Source organism: Periophthalmus magnuspinnatus, chromosome 24 (assembly GCF_009829125.3).
Source record: "Periophthalmus magnuspinnatus isolate fPerMag1 chromosome 24, fPerMag1.2.pri, whole genome shotgun sequence".
Classification (NCBI taxonomy): Eukaryota; Metazoa; Chordata; class Actinopteri; order Gobiiformes; family Gobiidae; genus Periophthalmus; species Periophthalmus magnuspinnatus.
In genome coordinates, this window is record NC_047149.1 from 23,251,288 (window position 1) to 23,271,971 (window position 20,684).

Below are 20,684 nucleotides of genomic sequence, written 5' to 3' on the forward strand. Positions count from 1 at the left end.
GAAGTGTGTTATTATTCAATCAAGAGACATGCGGCAAAGAGAGTAAGTAAAGGCTACGCTACAGTGGGTTCTGACTTCCAAAATGGCTCCCTTCGTCTTGCACTCTCACTGCAATTATGGCTAATTGGAGGCAACGGGAAAGAAATGTGAGTGTTGTGTCACGTGCGAAATTGTTCCATATGAGTTTGAGGGCCTGAACAGTTTTATGAGTAAAGAAAAATGGTTAGAAAAGTAAACCAAAGTCAAATTGGTATCTCTACAAGGTAAATAGTCAGATATTATTCATCTTCAAGTCACTTAAAGCGCTTTAAATCAAGGAACCACTCTCTCAATCACACAAAGATTCATACACCAGTGCACGCAGACATTGGGGATAAGGTGGGTTAAGTGTCTTGCCCATTGACGCGACGACCGCATTCATCTGTGGGAGCTGGATTTGAACCGCCAACCTTCAGATCACTAGACAAACACTGTACCAGCTCAGCTCAGCGTCTGAACTTAAAATAAAATACAGTGTCCCCTCGTTTATCGCGGAGGTTACGTTCTAAAAATAACCCGCAATAGGCGAAATCCGTGAAGTATCAGCCTCACCACACACTTTATACACTTTTCTCACACAGGCACTAACATTTTCTCACATTTCTCTCTTGTTTAAACACTCTCAAAGTTCAAACCTTCGTAGATTATATCCCTCTTCCTCGATGATCGCTTTAAATGTGTTTTTGCTCCAGCGATATCCTCAGAGGCGCCTCTCCGTGCACAGAAACACTTTTTGAGTCCAAAGCGTTTCTGAAATTTGTCAAACCAGCCCTTATTGACATTAAACGGACTTGGTACTGCGTGAAAAGTGCTCGTCAATGCCCCGGGCTCCGCATCATTCTGCTCCTCGCTGTCATGAATGTCATCGCTGGGAGTAAAGGTTTCAGCACTTCAGAGTCACACTGCGATCGAATGTTTATGTAAATTTGTCTGAACACATTCTGACACGGCACAGAGGAGACTGATGGACAATGGTCTACAGTCCAACAGCCAATCAGGACAAAGAACACAACGTACACTCATACGATGTAAAAAAGCATGAAAATTGCACTAAAAAAATCCACGAAACAGCAAGACCGCGAAAACTGAACCACGTTATAGTGAGAAACAACTGTATAACATGTTTTCAACCCCAAAATTTACTAAATTTGCTTCAGCACATTTCAGATGGATCGCAAAAATACAGTCTGAACATCGTCTTAATATTGTCAAGAGTTTATCCCAATAATTGAGGTCACATTATCGTGCTTTTACCTCCACTGGACGTTCAATGAACCGTTTAATGAACCGTTCACCCAGAGTACACGTGCAGATGCTGGAGGCAAAAGGTTACCAGTCAAGCCAGAATTGCATGCTTTGACCTTTGAACTTTACAAAGATGAGCGGATCTGGAGCTGCGTCGTGTCTCCTCGATTTCAGAGGGCGTGATTGACAGGCGGATTAACCAATCAGAAAGGCGTACGGTCCGTTAGTGTCAAAACAATTAAAAAAACAACATAAACGACTGAGAAACAGCACTAAACTCTTACTTTACGAGAATTTTGGAGAGGAAAAACACTTGAAAAGCACGTCGTACAAATCAGCGGATGTGGTTGGACCGTCTCAAGGATTCTCCGTTGTCCAGTTCCAGGATCTTTTGGATTTGATCGGAATATCGAACGACCTGTCTGGTTAAGTGTCTCGCTCAAGGCCCAACGACTGATAGCTATGAGAAATGAACTGCCAAACTTCAGGTCAGTGGATGAATGCTCTATCCCAGCAGCTGAAACGCCAAGAAACACCTTTTCGAAAGCGTCTAAACTTCAAAACTAGCATGATTTATAAAGTTGACAGACGTAAGGAGAGATTTTTACTGCAGAAAAGAGATTGCACTTGTGTTATCTTTTGCAGCGTGAGGTCAAAAACATGCGATTTCGTCCTTTTGCCTTTAGCTTTCCACAAACAGTTCCACCCAGCGAATGACAACGCAGAACAACAATAAACTCTACATTTCAGTTCTTATCTATAAAGGAGGATAAACGGGACTCGTGAGCTGTGCGGACAGAACAGGCAAAACAGGTCTAATCCAAAGAGAACGAGCGACGGAAAGACGGGAGGGGCAAGGACAGATAAGATTAATCTCCAAAGTTAATGAGCGCTTAGGAGGGGAAGCCATTTACAAGGGCCACATTCACAGTAATTATAACTGAGGGGTGAGGACAAAGGGAGAATTAGTATGCAGAAGTGGGACTACCAGACACTGCGAGACAAAGAGTGTGGATTTGAACTGGATATTATAAACATATTTTTGTCTCTCAACCGTTTGGGACAAAGTTTGGGACCAAAATTGCGCAAAGACAATGGAGAAAAAGGCGGGTTTAAAGCGTCTGGCTCGAGTACGCAACAGTGATATATGAATTCGGCAAAGATGTACGTATAAATTAGTGGTTCAGACTTATAGCAAGAACGTTTGATTCCCAGGTCAAGTGGGACTGATTATATAAAAGGTTAAAGGTCATACGTTACACAAAATGGACTCTTGTGAGCTGTACGCCGTGTTATGATGCTGTTACCTCCTCAAAAACAGACCTGGAGTTGTGTTTTGTTTCATTCACACACGTTTGAGTAACACTTTATTATTAGTCCACATGTGTCAAACTTAAGGCCCCCGGGCAAATGTGGCCCCCCATGTCTTTTTATGTGGCCCGCAACAAGATAAATTAAAAGGTTTGACTGTCTAAAAATGTCAGTTTATCACGAGATACAGTTATACAGCCATATTTTTACATCTATGGAAATGTATATGCAGTATTTGTAACTCAAATAAGAAATAAATATAGAGACGGTTAATGAACAAGTTAAAAAAGTATTCGCTTTAATTTTACTTGTGGCCCTTTGAGACTGACCATTTTATGATGTGACCCTCGGTGAAAATGTGTTTGACGTCCCTGTATTAGTCTGTCTACATCTCTAAAGCTCAAAACGCTCTGTTCCACCTTGTGATGTCATGAAGTGGTAGTTTTCACGTTAACAGCTACCTTTTTTTTTACCTTTAGTTCAAAAGAGATTGGGAATTCCAGGTCTGAAGTTATCTAAATGATTCTAGTGAAGGTGTATGGAGTTTAAAAACGCACTTAAAAAAAGCACTTCCTGTATTACCACATGATGACATCACAAGGTGGAACAGAGTGTTTTCAGTCTGAGAGAAGAACTCAGCCTAAATATCCTTAGTTTTTGTTGTTTTTTGGTTTGTGTGTGATTTAAACGTGTGAATTAAACAAAAAAAACACAACTCCAGGTCTGTTTGTGATTAGGAAACAACATTATAACATAAGAAAATAGCGTTAAATGGGGCGTTTAACATGTAAATAAACAAATTAAACTCTTTACTGTTCGATATCTGTGTAAATAGTGTAATATGGAAACAATAGATGCGATTTTCAAACCAGCTGAATCCCGACGATCCTCTTTAGAAGCAACTAGGGCTTCTCCAAAACAAACCATATCCCATGTTTGTGTAGCGTGATTTATTCATGAAGGCGATGCACTGCGGTCCATACAGACGCAGCAGACACAGTGTACAGTGTTTACTCCGACTACTTCTACTCAAAACTACTCAAAACTAGAACCAAAACAAAACCCGGCTCCACATATGACGCGAGCATGTGATTAAAAAGGTCAGAAGTCATGAGAAAAACACCGTGACAATATCTTTACGTAACAATTCAGCTAATCACGCCAATCATTTGAACGCACTCACTGACCACAACACAATTGAAACAGAAAGTGCTTTTGTTTTGTTTTGTAATACTTGTAAATGAACTGAAAAATGAAGAATGACATTGTAATATAGGTCGGTCATAACATTTCAGCGAATATCAGTGAGTAATTTAATATATTTATGCCTAATCTTTAATGTGTTTTTACTAGTAAGGAACTTTTTTTCATTTTATTTTATAGATTTACAATAATATCTGAGCTGGAGAAGGTTGGTGCATAATTAACTCATAGATATTAACTACTATTTCAGGATTTGGTACAACTTTACATCAAGAACCCGCTCACCCACACACTCGTACACCAGCCCCAGTACTGTTAGGATTAGCTTTTGTTTGTTTTTTATCTCCTTTATAAAATGGAGATAGATTTCCCCCAATGGCCAATGGGTTAAACATGATCGCGTCTGAATCAGGGGCGGTGCCAGATGGTTTTGGTTGGAGGTGGAGGTGTTAAGTACTTCAATGAGAGTGCTCAGTTCACAGGTTAATTTAGAGCAAATGTGAAAATGGGGCAAACGTCTTTGGGGAAGCGATGGGTATTCAAGAGGAGGACTAAACCAGGACTAAACCAGGACTAAACCAGGACTAAACCAGGACTAAATCAGGACTAAATCAGGACTAAAGCAGGACTAAACCAGGACTAAACCAGAACTTAACTGGGACTAAACTAGGACTAAATCAGGACTAAACCAGTACTTAATTGGGGCTAAACCAGGACTAAATCAGGACTAAACCGGGACTAAACCAGGACTAAACCAGGACTAAACCAGGACTAAACCAGGACTAAACCAAGACTAAACCAGGACTTAACTGGGACTAAACGAGAACTAAATCAGGACTAAACTGGGACTTAATTGGGGCTAAACCAGGACTAAACCGGGACTTAACTGGGACTAAACCAGGACTAAATCAGGACTAAACCAGGACTTAACTGGGACTTAACTGGGGCTAAACCAGGACTAAACCAGGACTAAACCAGGACTAAACCAGGGCTAAACCAGGACTAAAACGGACTAAACATGAACTAAACTAGGACTAAACCGGGACTTAACTGGGACTAAACAAGGACTAAACTAGGACTAAACCAGGACTAAAACAGGACTAAACTAAGTCTAAAACAGAACTACACCAGGGCTAAATCAGGACTAAACTGGGACAAAACCAGGACTACACAAGGACTAAGCCAGGGCTAAACGATGACTAAACCAGGACTAAAATGGGACTAAATCAAGACTAAACCAGGACTAAACCAGGGCCACATTCATTGTCCATCACTGATCTGGTCCTGATTTGACCCCAGTTCATCCTAGATTTGTTTTAGTCCTGTTCTAGTCCTGGGTTAGTTCTGAGTCTCATTATTATCACTTCTCACTCTCAGTTCTGTCTTAATAAATCACACTTGAAATGTCTCTATAAGAATCGTCTTCCATGTTGAAACAGAAGTGGAGAACGCCATGGCTGGGTCTATTCTGGGAAGGATTTACACACTATTCTATATATCAGGTCACTCAGGGCCCGGGCGGCATGTGCGTTTTGGATTATGGATTATAAACAGTGTTGGGAAGTAACTGAATACATGTACACAGACGCGTGTTCAGGGTACTAGTTTTGAGTAACTGTATTTGATCACACATTTTTGGGTTCACACTCCATGGAAATCGTGAGAAAAATATAAAACCCAGCTCTTGTGGTGAGGCATGTGTGATTTTTGCCTCTTTAATTTGTGATTTAAAACACAGAACAAACAGTGAAACAAACATAAAGCTGTTTTTAATCCTATGTTGCGTTTTTACTCTATAATTAAAATGCAAATCGGTCAAGATTCCAGTCTGTCCTGCCTTTTTTGTGCTGTTTTCCCCCTCCCTTCTGTGTCAGAGCCTGGAGCTGGGCGGAGATTTAGGCTCCTCCCACGCACACCTGCAACTAATCGCTAAACTCGTCCACGTATCAACAGTCGTACAAATCTGCTCGGCTCTGTATCATGTTTTTGCATTTGTTACTCGTTTCTAAGTTGGATGTTTCTGCTCCTCGTCAGATCCCGCTCCCTGGACCCGCTCAGCTCCTCTGTCTCCGACCCAGCTCTCCACGACCGTTACGAACCTCACTCCTTCCGACCCAGCTCACCTCGTCTCTGACCTCACTGAGCATGATCTACTCCTGGACTACTGCAAACAACCCCACTCCCAACTATCTGATCAATCTACCTTCATTTGCACATTTAAAAACCGTAAATAAACATTGTTAAACTGTTACAGAACAAACAGTGAAACAAACGTAAAGCTGTTTTTAATCTATAGTTTAAATGCAAATCAGTGTAAAAGTATACTATGTACTCAGAATACAGTACTCTGCCTGGACTGTGCACCAGAATATGTTACGAAATACTTTTAATGTGGGTATTCACTATTTTGTAACTACATTTTCAAAGTATTGTTCCCATCAGTGATTATAAGCTTCATTAAAACCATCAAAATATACAAGTTTGAATTCGCCACTTGTCAAATATAGCATTATTTTGGTAACTATGTGGGTTTTATTGTTAAAATCTATGTGAACTATAACCGGAGGAGGTGGGGGAAGTGTCTGGGGTGAGGGAAGTCTGGGAGCTCCTATTTAAACTGCTGCCCGTGCAACCCGACCCCGGATAAGTGGAAAAAAAATGGATGGATTGAACTACAGAATGAAACCAAATTGGTAATAGAATAAATAATAACATATCTACTCTTTTACAGTCACATGGGGCTGAAGGAGCTTTTACGTCAGATGCCCTACCTGTCACCAGTATCTAGATGACTGTAAATGGATTGTTTTTTTAGTGAAATCTTGGTAAACTACAGCGTTGATTTACGGCTGAATGAAACTAAAAAAGGAATGGAAAAGTTCAATATGATGTACATATATATGCTTTACAGTCACATGGGGTTTGGTCGCTGTTCTGTCAGATGCCCTTCCTTTCCCAAGCATTTCGATTACTGTGAATGGATTGGGCAATATTGACGCGTTTTGCCAAAAGGACACGACAAATGTGTGTGGTTCTGGTGAGGTTTGAAATGGGGAACTATCTCGTCTCCACTGGTTTTGGTCTTTTTTTTTCTTTTTTTTTACTTCTGTTTATTCTTTTCAAGTCTTTTAAAGTATTTTGTGAGTTGGACGCAAAATAGAAAACAGCTTATCTTAAACTTGCAAGAGTCTCGAAGTCGTGCCAATACGCCATCCAATTATTTATTTATGTTAATCGATACTTTAGTCTGTGTAAAGAAGCGGACTAAGTGAGTGTGACGTCGCCCACAGCGTTCGCTCCAGTCAAATGAAGCTAATCGAGGCTAGCAGTTATAGCGAGTATCATAGCAACCAAAGAGCCAATCCGGAGAGAGGCTGTTGAAGGTAACGCCCCTTCCCGCTCGCACCACAGGTTTAGCAGGGAGCGACCGCTTAGCAACGCTGTCAATCAAACCTGTTGCTAACGCTAACGGGAGCGACCTCTGGGAAAGAAGGAACGTGATTTGTCTGTTATTAATGTTCATATTTTGATTCACGGACAAAATAGCGAAACAAAAGCACCAGAGTCATGTAGCGCGGGTTAATACGAACATTTTAAGACCAAAACGAGTCTGACAGCAGCAGTTACAGAGAGAGCGGTGACAGTTTTTCAATAGAAAGTGAATTGGAGCCAGATTTGATGGAGCTAGAAGCGCGCCCATGCTCACTTCTTATTTGGAACGTGGTGGCTAGCAGGTTAGCTACGTTCATTTATATACACAAGCTATGATCAAGGCACAAATCTAAACGTTTATGCAAAAAGTAGCAGGAAAAACCCTCAAGACACACGTCCAGATTTATGTTCTTGAGTCAGAATGTACAGAAATCAGTTTTGCTAGTTAGCCCCGTTTCCTCTGCAGATAAACAGACTAATGTAAGCTAGTTTTGAAGACAGCATCTCAGCTTTCAGGAGCCTGTGTAAACAAAATTACTCCGCGATTGTAGCAAAATGAGACAGTGGCAGAACAGGTTTGGTTGTGAGATGATGAGATGATGTCATGTGGTTTTTACAGCCCAAAAAGAAACAGACAATGACTAAGAGCTGCGGTATTTTATTACACAAAAAAATAAAATGCAGAATTGAATTTAAATACACTGCAAAAATGATTGGTAACATTAGTTAAAAGGTGGTCTGGGAAAGTTTTGGTTCAGTCCACGGGATTGGTCCTAGTTTAGTCCTGGTTTAGTTTTCGGGAGAAGTAAAATTGTTCAAATAAAAATTGCATTAACTCGGAATCTTGAGTTTGAGTTTTGATTGAATTAAAAGGTTCATTTTGAAACTTGAAATTATGTTACTACTTATTATATTACAAAACCAGGAGAAATGAATCAAGGATAAAATCAAGAATTCAGATCATTTAAATACATCATTTTAAGTCCGGCAACATAAACAAGAATGAACCTGGACCAAACCAAGACTAAACTGGGACTAAACCAGGACTAAACCAGGACTAAATCAGGACTAAACTGGGAATAAACAAGGGCTAAACCAGGACTAAACCAGGACTAAACCAGGACTAAACCGGGAATAAACTAGGACTAAACCAAGTTAAATCAGGACTAAACCAGGACTAAACCAGGACTAAACCAGAACTACACCTGGCCTAAACGGGGGACTAAACCAGGACTAAACTAGGACTAAACCAGAACTACAGAAGGACTAAACTGGGACTAAACTGGGATGAAACCAGGACTAAACCAGGACTAAACCAGGACTAAACTAGGGTCACATTCATTGTCCATCATCTTGATCTGGTCCAGCTTTGATTTGACCTCAGTTTACTCCTAGATTTCATTTAATCCTGTTCTAGTCCCGGTTTAGTTCTGCGTTAAGCCCCAGTTTAGTCCATTGTTAAAGACTAAACCTGTGCATTTAACATTTTGTGCAGAAATTCTCTATTTTTTTTTTTTTTTTTTTTTTTTTTTTTTTTTGCAGTGCACCGGTGCTATCCCATTACAAGGGGCAATTAGCCAGGACATCTCTGGTTCAAGTGTCACCAAAACGCTGTTCTTTTGGGGCAGCTCGGATTGCCGGAGTCTAGGCCGGTCACAATAGCACATTTTAAAACACGATATACTGCCCAAGGAAATATAAAGACAGTAAAAGATAATATTGAAACTCATTTATTTAGCAGGGAGCGGGCGCTTAGCAACACTGTCAATCAAACCTGTTACTAACGCTAACGGGAGCGACCTCGGGGAAAGAAGACGCTTGATTTGTCCGTTATTGATGCACAAATGTTCATTTACGGACAAAATAGCGAAAATAAACACGCTAGGATCATGTAGAACGGGTTAATACGAACGTTTTAAGACCAAAATGAGGCTCGCTGCGGCAATTACAAAGAGAGGGGAAACAGTTTTCTAATGTTGACGGACCCGGAAGTGCGCCCATGCTCACTTCCTGTTCAAAACGCGGCGGCTAGCAGGTTAGCTACGTCCACTTATATAAACAGTCTATGATCATAACAGGTTTACTTGAGTCAAAACGCCTCCACTCGTCTAAGTCGGTGAAGAAACCAGGTAATGTAATCTCTTTGTTTTGTATTCACTTCGTTTCTCTCTGTAATGACTAAGATCGTAACAAAACCTGACTGATACTAGCACCAGAGTCGTTAAACTAAATGATCTCATCACCGTATAAACTCCACATTCAAAACACAAGACAGGAGATTCATTCATTAGTTAAGAAGATAAAGTCGGATTCAAAAGGCGAGGATGCAGTTTGGATTGTAATGGGTAAAGACACTTAAACAAGCCAGACCCTGAAGCGAAACTGCGTTATGAGAAAAGAGTGAACGCTAATTATATTTCATTTGAAGATTTATGTATATTGGGACGAGCGATACTGACAAAACGATCGATATTTTAGATTTTTGGGGGTTTCCTTGATAATAAATATTCAGAAGATGTGGAAGTGGTGGAAGGTAATGAAGTACAAGTAGTAAAGGAGTGAACTTAAGTAGAATTTTAAGGTATGTTAAGTACATTTCACAGTGGATGCTTTTACTTTTACTTCACTATATTTGAGAGTAGTATCTGTACTTTTTACTCCGCTACGTTTTTGTAGACTTTTATTTTCACTTGAAACTTGAGTAACTTTTTACCTCTGTATCTACTTATGTAAAAGTATTAAAGTACCCGTTTAAAAATGTAAAAATTAAAAGTATTTCACACAAGTGTTGTTCATTTCTGTGTTTTAAAGAGTAAATGTAGTGATATTGATAAAAAATGATTAAAAAATTTGACATATTTTGGTCAACAAATAACAAAACAAATCCATTTCTTAATTTTTTTTAAATGAATTTTATATATTTCTTTTTGTTTGCTCAAAGTCGAAGCTCAAACTCGAAAACTTTAGTCAGGATTTTACCTCGAACACGGTAAAAATAACCCCTCAAATCATACGAAAAGTACTTTTTACTTTTCAGTCCTGTTCACAAATGTAGCGGAGTAGAAAGTACAGATACTGCTCTCAAATGTAGTGAAGTAAAAGCAAAAAGTATCGACTGTAAAATGTACTAAATATACCTAAAAGTTCTAGTTAAGTACAGCACTTCACTACTTTTACTTCATTACCTTCCACCACTGTATTAAGTTGAAAAAACATAAAAAATCCTTCAAAAAATGCGTTGAATCTCACCTGTACTTTTACTACCGTGCTCATTTAAATACTCTAAACACATAATCCATCACTTCTTAATCTACTTCCACTTATCATCGGTAAAAGTCTTGGCTGAGACTTAAATATTGATTGAGTCACAGTTTGAAGTTGGTCCTTTGCCGATCTCATCTCTTCATCTAATCACAGGAAACCACTTTAGACGAGACACGATTGTGGCTCATTCGTGCGGTGTAATACACAACGAGAGGACAAAAGGGTTACAAAGACATTACACAATCAGATTTAGCAGTTCGAGCTCTACCTCTGAGATAATAACGATAGTAGTGACTCACAAACCTCCCAAACCAAACTATAACAACTCTGAGTTCATTAAAACGTAACAATAGCTGTAGTAATTATAATCACACAGGGTTATTTAGTTGAAGTAGCCGTTTTAAATCTTGGCTGTTTTTCAAATTATCTGTACAAAGCAGGCATGGTCAAACTGTGGCCCGGAGACCAAATGCAGCCCACAGATCAATTTTTCTTGGCCCTCAAGCTTCCAGGTGATTGGCCCATATAACTTTAAACAGTACTTTTTACCGTACATTTCTGAAAATCTACTTTAACAAGCCCATATCAAATATTTAATGTGTCTCGTTGAGGATGTAAACATGAATAAAGGTCTAGTGTTTCAGTCTAAATTGTAATAACTTGTAATAATAACGCAGATTTGAAGTAATCACTGCGTTCGCAACCAATCTATGGCCCTCAATCGGCCCTCAGCTTTGTCTGTGTTTTTAAATGTGGCCATTAATGAGAAAAGTTGGACACCCCTGGTATAAATTCTCCATAAATACTAATACTTATCAAAATTAACTGGCGATGGTAATTTCATACAGCAGTGTACGCAGACGCTGGGGGGGAGGTGGGTTAATTAAGTGCGTTGCCGAAGGACGCAACAACAGTATTCGTCTGTGGGAGCTGGAATCGCACCAACAACGCCGCCGCTCGAGCAATGATGTTTACGTCGAGAGCGGGATTTGAACTGGGAACCTTCAGATCAGTGGGAAACACGCTAGCAACCGAGGTACTGTCGCAACGTATATCAAAAAGTCTTCCGTTTCCAGCTATTTTCGTGAACTTTTTGTTGTTAATCATGCAAATGGATCCAGCAAAAGACCAAAGTGATATTTTAACTTTTTTGAGATAAAACCCAATCTTGAACAAACACAAGAATTATATTTTCTGGGGTGATTTATGATGAAAGTGCTAGCGATAAAATCCTATTAATATATGACACATTAGCCTTTATAACATACAGTTAATTTATTATTTATTATTCATTATTAATTATCAAATTTTAAAACGTTAATAAAGCATCAAAAGTTTGGACACAACCTCTCCTCTTTCAATGTTTTTTTTATATTTTATTTTTACTACATACATGCGTAAAACCAAATCAAATATATGAAGCAGCATATATGGAATTATGTAGTAAAGAAAAAACTCAAATAACTTTACTAAATATTTTTCAGTAAAGTAAAGAGTGGCAATTTTCGGGATTTGAGTATAAAAAAAAGTATAAAAAAAATAAATATATGTTGTTAGCTGCAGCCCTACTCATGATATTCACACATACAGAGTTATAAATAGATAAAAAGACAATAATAAAATAAATGTTAAGTTTAAAAAGTTTGTGTCGTCAGTCGTCCAGGTCTGATCCAAAGTAAAAAATAAAACTTCCACAACTTTTTGTCCAGTTGACAGGTTTAACTTTTGGGTTTTACCATCTGCAAGTCTCAAAACTGCACATAAATAAAATAAAAATTCAAATCCTACCTGATGCGGTGCTTTGGGATAGAGCGGCTCCTTCACAAACTTCGCTCCCGGTACCTGGACTCCGATCCTTTCACTGCTCCTGTTCATGGTGGAGAGGCTGTTGTTGGAGAGCTGACAGCTGAACCTCTGCGCCTGTGTGTGCGGCCCAAAGTGAGAGTGACTGTAGCTCCTGGTTTGGGACGGGGCTCGCTGGTGGTGGGCGGGGGGCGGGGGCCAGTGGGTGCTGCTGCTGCTGCTGCTGTTGTTCAGGCGGGTGGTGCTGCCGCTCTGGAGGGAGCCGTTGTGGTGCCTGGTGACACTGGGGTAGAACTGTAGGTGGCTGCGCTGGTGTCGCTCCTCCTCTGACACAACACGAGTGTGCGACGACACAACACGAGTGTGCGACGACACAGACATGGTGCTCTGGAGTGAGGCCAGGAGAGAGGGAGGAGGGAGGGGAGGAGGGAGGAGGGAGGAGAGAGGGAGGAGGGAGGGGAGAGGGAGGAGGGAGGGGAGAGGGAGGAGGGAGAGGGAGGAGAGAGGGAGGGAGAGGAGAGAGGGAGGAGGGAGGGAGAGGGAGGAGAGAGGAGAAGAGGGAGGGAGGGAGGAGAGAGGGAGGAGGGAGGGGAGAGGGAGGAGGGAGGGAGGGAGGGAGGAGAGAGGGAGGGAGGAGAGAGGGGAGGAGGGAGGAGAGAGGGGAGGAGAGAGGGAGGAGGGAGGGAGGGAGAGGGAGGAGAGAGGAGAGGAGGGAGGGAGGAGGGAGGGAGGAGAGGAGGGAGGAGAGAGGGAGGAGGGAGGAGAGAGGGAGGGAGGAGAGGAGAGAGGGAAGAGGGAGGGAGGGAGGGAGGAGAGAGGAGGGAGGAGAGAGGGAGGAGAGAGGGAGGGAGGGAAGAGAGAGGGAGGAGAGAGGAGAGAGGGGAGGAGGGAGGGAAGAGAGAGGGAGGGAGAGGAGAGAGGGAGGAGGGAGGAGAGAGGGAGGAGAGAGGGGAGGAGAGAGGGAGGGAGGAGAGAGGGAGGAGGGAGGAGAAAGGAGGGAGGGAGGAGAGAGGAGGGAGGGAGGAGAGAGGGAGGGAGGAGAGAGGGAGGGAGGAGAAAGGAGGGAGGAGAGAGGGGGGAGGGAGGGGAGAGGAGAGAGGGAGGGAGGGAAGAGAGAGGGAGGAGAGAGGAGGGAGGGAGAGGGAGGAGAGAGGGAAGAGGGAGGGACGGAGGGAGGAGAGAGGAGGGAGGGAGGGAGGAAAGAGGAGGGAGGGAGAGGGAGGAGAGAGAGGGAGGGAGGGAAGAGAGAGGGAGGGAGCAGGAAGTGGGAGGAGGGAGGGAGGAGAGAAAGAGGGAGGGAGGGAGAGAGGGGAGAGGACAGGGGGAGGAGAGAGGGAGGGAGGAGAAAGGAGGGAGGGAGGGGAGAAAGAGGGACGAGAGACAGGGGGAGGAGAGAGGAAGGAGAGGAGTGGAGGACAGAGGGAGTGAGGAGAGAAAGAGAGGAAAGAGGGAGGGAGGAGAGAAAGAAATAGGGAGGGGGATAGAGAGAGAAGAGAGAGGGAGGGAGGGACGGAGAGAGGAGATAGAGAGAGAAGAGACAGAGGGAGGGAGGAGAGAGGACAGAGAGACAGCGGGAGGGCGAGAGAGAGAAGGAGGAGAGAGATGGAGAGACAGAGAGAGAGGGAGGGGATAGATAGGGTGAGGAGAGACAGCGGGACGGAGAGAGGGAGGAAAGGGAGGGAAGACAGAGAGAGGGAGGAAAGAGATAGAGAGAGGGAGAGAGAAAGGAGGGACAAAGAGGAGACAGAGACAGGGAGAGATGGGGGAAACAGAGAGAGACATGCACCAAGAGAGAGAAAGAGAGGAATAGAAGAGGGGAGATGGAGGGGAGAGAAAAAGAGAGGGAGAGAGATAGAGGGGAGAGGGAGACAAAGAGGGAGAGATTGGGAAGTAACACACAACAGTTACAGTAGAATAAGTTGCATGTGTGAGAATTTCAGTCACATTATTTCACATAATTTCATATAAATGTCAAGTCAAACCCGGGGCGGAAATAAACACAATTCTAAAACAAGACAATACAACCAGCTTCAAGTACAAAAGTCTCCAGGTGTGTACTCCTCATCATCATCTCCATCATGTCACAATAATAACCCTTCAAACTGGTTTATGTGATTTATTTCAGTATCAATACTTGCTCAAATTAGTAACGCTTTTGGTCACATTTTTATATAGTCAGTGGACAAACGCTCTACCGACTGAGCCACCACCGCCCGCACTGGTTCTGTCACGGTTAATCAGTCCGAAAACGGTAAGTAAACAACGGCGTTAAAGCGACGCCTGGCCGTGGCAAAACCGACAGCGAATGAGAAACAAATCAAACACAGTCTAAACAAAAGCTAAACCAGGAATATGCCTCAACAAATCCAGGACTAAACAACTATGTATCCAGGAACTACCTCCGGAAAACAGGATAGAACCGGAGATAAACAAACACGGGGCGGATGAGGAATGTGTCGGGATCTTATAGTAAATGGACTACACTGGAACCTTATATTCATCTAAATAAACAAGTTATAAAGGGCGTTAAATGTCTCGTCTAAATCTTTGCTTTTCCGCCACAGTTTGAAAATTAATGCAGGATTGTCAAAAAGTTCAACTCGAAAATCTGATACCAATCGATACTAAAACTAGCATCGAAACTAGATACTCATTTAAGCAGGTATCAATACTCAAAAGTCGAATTCGCAGGACAGAAATGGACCTTTCCTGAAGCTTTAGAATGATCTTGTGCTGCATCAGAACAAGTATAAGACACATAGAAATTTACATAAACGTTGGACCGCAGTGTGACTCTGAAGTGCTGTACGTTTGCAATTTGTTTTCTCCCCGACAAAACCCACAACGTCGATGAAACGTTCTGCACCGACAAAGACGCCTACGAAGGTTTGAACTTTGAGAGAGTTTAAACGAGAGAGAAATGTGAGAAAATGTTAATGTCTGTGTGAGAAAAGTGTATAAAGTGTGTGGTGAGGGGTTTTACAGACAAAAACAGAGAGAATAATTGTAAAAAATACAGCTGATACTTTGTGGATAAACGAGGGACCACTGCACTGCCATTTAACGCTGAAAATCACATTGTATTATCTAAAGCACATGTGTCAAACTCAAGGCCTGTGGGCGAAATCTGGCCCGCCATGTCATTTTATGTGGCCCTCGGCAAGGTATAACAAATGGTATGACTTTCTTAAAATATCTGTTTATCAGGAGATACGCAGTTACACAGCCATTTTTTTCATATCTACGCAAATCCATATGCAATATTTGTAATTTGAATGAGTAATAAATATAGAAACGGTTAATTAACAAGATTAAAAAGTAGCTGCATTTATTTGATCTTACATTTGGTCACATTTAGTTGCATTTATACGGTCTTATAGTTACATCTGGCCCTTTGAGAGCAGCCATTTTGTTGATGTGGCCTTAAAAAAATGAGTTTGACATCCCTGGTCTAAAGAAACTGTCCTTAGTATCGAAATCCAGTTAGAAATTTTAGTATCCTGACAACACCCTTTATAATGTGACTCAAAACAAAACATCTTAGAGTATACAAGCTAATCTAATGGGTATGTGAATCAATGAGAATGATACTAACCGTAATCAATATTGAGAGGAAGTACTGTCTAGACTTGGTTCACCTGACTCAGAGTCTTGTATCACATAACTTCACATAACTATAGTGAGACTTGGAGACGCTATTCTCTGACCTATGCTCTAATGTTGTTTCCTCGTCAAAAAACACACCTGGAGTTGTGTTTTGTTTCATTCACGCGTGTTTAAATCACGCAAACGCACTGAAAACACCCTGTTCCACCTTGCGACGTCATCTCGTAAAACAGGAAGTACTGCGCTCCACTGTGTTTTCAAACTCCATACGCCTTCGCTTGAATCATTTGGATGATTTCAGACCTGGAATTGCTGATCTCTACTGAACTGAAAGGTAAAACGTAGCTGTTAACTTGAAAACTACCACTTCGTGACATCACAAGGTGGAACAGAGCGTTTAGATTTTTGGAGATGTAGATAAACGAATGTGTGAATGAAACAAAACACAACTCCGGGTGTGTTTTTTGAGGAGGAAATAACATTATAACGAGGCAAATCGCTCACAAGAGTCAGTTTTGTGCAAATATTGTGTGAGGAGCTTTAAAGTACTGGAAAGTTACACAGTGTATGTAACGACGCACACAGACGGGAGACTCGCCGGAGCAGTGACCATGATGTCATCTCGGACACTGCATAAGAGGTGAGGATGCTCAACCAGCTAAACAAAACCCACACAACAACTGCAACATAAGTCTATGTCCCAGGTTATAGCTTTAGTTGTAGGCTACTGTGTGCAGAGCTATGAAGTACCACACCACATAAGATAATTATGACAGGGACATCCACGTCTTGGTTTGAGCCTTAGTCCTGATGTAGACCTGGTTAGGTGCTGTTCTAGTCCTGGTTTAGTCCTGGTTTAGTCCTGGTTTAGTCCTGGTTTAGTCCTGGTTTAGTCCTGGTTTAGTCCTGGTTTTGTCCTGGTTTAGTGCCGGTTTAGGGCCTGCTCGAATACTGGTTTAGTCCTGATGTAAACTTGATTAGGTCCTGTTCTAATCCTGGTTTAGTCCTGGTCTTGTCCCAGTTTAGTCCTGATGTAGTCCTGGTTTAGTCCTGTTTAGACCTGGTTTAGTTCTGGTCTAGTCTCAGTTTAGTCCTAACATAGACTTGATTAGGTGCTGTTCTAGTAGTCCTGGTTTAGTCCCGGTCTAGTCCTGGTTTAGTCCTGATGTAAACTTGGTTAGGTCCTGTTCTAGTAGTCTTGGTTTAGTCCTGGTCTAGTCCAAGTTTAGTCCTGGTTTAGACCTAGTTTAGACCGGCTTTAGTCCTGGTTTAGTCCCAGTTTAGTCTTGATGTAAACTTGGTCAGGTCCTGTTCTAGTAGTCCTGGTTTAGTCCTGGTCTAATCCCAGTTTAGTCCTGATGTAGTTCTGGTTTAGTCCTGGTTTCGACCTAGTTTAGACCGTCTTTAGTCCTGGTTTAGTCCCAGTTTAGTCTTGATGTAGACTTGGTTATGTGCCGTTCTAGTGTTGGTCTAGTCCCAATTTCGTCCTGATGTAGATCTGATTAGGTCCTGTTCTAGTCCTGGTTTAGTCCTGGTTGAGTCCTGATGTAGACCTGGTTAGATCCTGGTTTAATCCTGGTCTAGTCCCAGTTTAATCCCAGTGTGTCTTATCTGTACAGACTCACCCCAAGAAATAAACACCTACTGGCAAAAAAAAAACAACAGGGTATTTTAAGGGAAAAGTAGAGCATCGGCTTAAATAAATAAAACATGGTGTGATTTATGCAAAACAGCAACACCCAGACTTAAAGTGCCTCCACAAACACACTGCCCACGACATCACAATCTGCACACAACTCATTTTCTCTGTGCGCACGGATTGTCTTAATGTCTAAACGTGCACAAGCGAATCGCAGCATCTCAGGCGCACGACGTTGTCCCGTGCGCAACTGTCTACGCTCCTCTCACTCCAAGATTAGTGCATCCAATCCATCACCACGCGCCCTGCACAATCTAAAGCCCCAACACGGAATTTACCTTACCTTCTAACGGTGTGAAGGCTCTGCTGTGCGTCCTCTGCGTCCCTCGCCTCCTGTGCGTAAATATCTGGGAGATTTGGAGAGCCCAGAGCAGCGGAATGAGAACAGGAGACTGCCCTGCACGTCTGTCTCTCCTCACTTGTTTTGGGGGGGAGATGAGATGAAAGTGCGCCTCGTGGTGGTGGTGAAGAGGTACTGCAGCTGTGAGGGGCATGTGAGTCAATGCACTGCAAAAAAATAAAGCGCATAAAATATAGAACAATCCCTACACAAGGTGATTTAAAGTGTTTTACAGAATAAGAAACAAACAGAAAACAAATGAAAATATAAATAATCATAAATGGTCATTGTAAAATTAATGTTAAAGGAGAAAAGTGCAGAATAAAAAGCCTTCAATGATATACACAAATAAAAAAGAACTGTTTTGAGTCTGGATTTAAACATTGTCAAAGTCGAGGTCTGAGTCACATCTTCAGGAAGAATGTTACGGGTTTTAGCTGCAGAAAAATGAAACACTGATTCCCCATGTTTAGTCCTGGTTTAGTCCTGGTTTAGTCCTGGTTTAGTCCTGGTTTAGTCCTGGTTTAGTCCTACTTTAGTCCTGGTTTAAACCTGGTTTAGTCCCTGTTTAGTCCTGGTTTAGTCCTGGTTTACTCCTGGTTTAATCCTGGTTTAGACCTGGTTTAATCCTGGTTTAGCCCTGGTTTAGTCCTGGTTTAGTCCCTGTTTTGTCCCGGTTTCGTCCTGGTTTACTCTTGGTTTAGTCCTGGTTTAATCCTGGTTTAGACCTGGTTTAGTCCTGGTTTAGCCCCTGTTTAGTCCTGGTTTTGTCCTGGTTTACTCTTGGTTTAGTCCTGGTTTAGACCTGGTTTAGTCCTGGTTTAGTCCTGGTTTAGACCTGGTTTAGTCCTGGTTCTGTCCTGGTTTAGTCCTGGTTTAGTCCTGGTTTAGTCCTGGTTTAGTCCTGGTTTAGTCCCTGTTTAGTCCTAGTTTAGTCCTGGTTCAGTCCTGGTTTAGTCCCTGGTTTAGTCCTGGTTTAATCCTGGTTTAGACCTGGTTTAGTCCTGGTTCTGTCCTGGTTTAGTCCTGGTTTACTCCTGGTTTAGTCCTGGTTTAGTCCCTGTTTAGTCCTGGTTTAATCCTGGTTTAGCCCTGGTTTAGTCCTGGTTTAGTCCTGGTTTAGACCTGGCTTAGTCCCTGTTTTGTCCTGGTTTAGTCCTGGTTTAGTCCCTGTTTAGTCCTGGTTTACTCCTGGTTTAGTCCTGGTTTAGACCTGGTTTAGTCCCTGTTTCGTCCTGGTTTACTCCTGGTTTAGTCCTGGTTTAATCCTGGTTTAGCCCTGGTTTAGTCCTGGTTTAGTCCTGGTTTAGTCCCTGTTTTGTCCCGGTTTCGTCCTGGTTTACTCTTGGTTTAGACCTGGTTTAGACCTGGTTTAGTCCTGGTTTAGTCCTGGTTTAGTCCTGGTTCTGTCCTGGTTTAGTCCTGGTTTAGTCCTGGTTTAGTCCTAGTTTAGTCCTGGTTTAGTCCTGGTTTAGTCCTGGTCCTAGTCCTGAGTGTTCTGGATGTGCTGCAGTGTGTTGCAGTGATCAGGTCGTTACAGTCGTCTGATCTACTGGAGACAAATGCATCTCTCCAAATCTGGTTTTGACATTTTACCTTTGATTTTTGTAATGTTCTTTAGATGGTAAAAAGCTGCAGATGTTATTGATTTGATGTGTCTGTTAAAGTTCAAGTCTGAGTCAATTTTTAACCTGAGATTTCTCACCCTTTATCTATTTTTCTTTCTCTATTTTTCTATGGGCCAAACACTATCACTTCTATATTGTACTAATGTAATAATACAATTCAATTCAGAATAGCAGTGGCACTAAGGAACTTTTCTGCCGATGCATCTGTCACCTGTCTGTTTCCATGGAGACGAGGAGCCTGGAACTCCTCACAGTGAAGCTTTAAACCTGTGTATTTGTTCAATTACTAATGTTTTTTTTTTGCTCGTAATAGAATAATTTGATGAACAATGTCACCGTGGAAAGAGACACATTTACTTCTTCACCTCTTCTCTTCCCTCTCTGTCCTCCTCTCCCCTCTCATCCTCTCCTCTTTCTCTCTCCTCCCTCTCTCCTCCTCTCACTCCCTCTCTCCTCAATCCTTCACTTCCTCCCTCCCGCTCAATACCTTTCTCCTCCTCTCCTTTTCTCTCTCCCTCTCTCACCTATCTTTCTCCTCCCTCCCTCCCTCTCTCCTCCTTCCCTCCCTTTCTCCTCTTGTCACTCCTTCTCTCCTCTTTTTCTCTCCTCCTCCCTCTCTCCCTCCCTTTCTCCTCTGGCCTTCTTCTCCTACCTCCCGCTCAATACCTTTCTCCTCCTCTCCTTTTCTCTCTCCCTCTCTCACCTATCTTTCTCCTCCCTCCCTCCCTCCCTCCCTCCCTCCCTCTCTCCTGCTTTCCTCCTTCTCTCTCCTCCTCCCTCCCTTTCTCTTCTTGTCACTCCTTCTCTCCTCTTTTTCTCTCCTCCTCCCTGTCTCCCTCCCTTTCTCCTCTGGCTTTCTTCTCCTACCTCCCGCTCACTCCCTTTCTCCTCCTCTCCTTTTCTCTCCTTCTCTCATCTATCTTTCTCCTCTCTCTGTTTCCTCCTCTCGCCTCCTCTCCTCTTTCTCTCTCCTCATCCCCCTCTCACTCCTCCTCTCACTCCCTCTCTCCTCCTCTCCTTCTCCCTCTCTCCTTCTCTCTATTGTCCATTTTTTAGACATAGACCATCATGAGATTTTGTTTTAAAAGTTATTATCCACCTCTGCTCTTCCCCG

At 42.4% G+C, this 20,684-nt stretch overlaps 1 protein-coding gene across 1 annotated transcript in view; it reads right to left on the reverse strand.

Annotated features, from left to right (window-relative positions):
- Window positions 1-17,938, reverse strand: part of mfsd2b (MFSD2 lysolipid transporter B, sphingolipid) — a 72,504-nt gene extending 54,566 nt beyond the window's left edge. The window contains exons 1-2 of the mRNA XM_033991350.2: window positions 17,886-17,938; window positions 12,283-12,684 (exon numbers count right to left, since the gene is read on the reverse strand). Of these exons, the coding sequence (XP_033847241.2) occupies window positions 12,283-12,678 (396 nt within the window). The 5' untranslated portion in view covers window positions 12,679-12,684; window positions 17,886-17,938. The remainder of the gene's footprint in view (window positions 1-12,282; window positions 12,685-17,885) is intronic.
- Window positions 17,939-20,684: the final 2,746 nt, after the last annotated feature.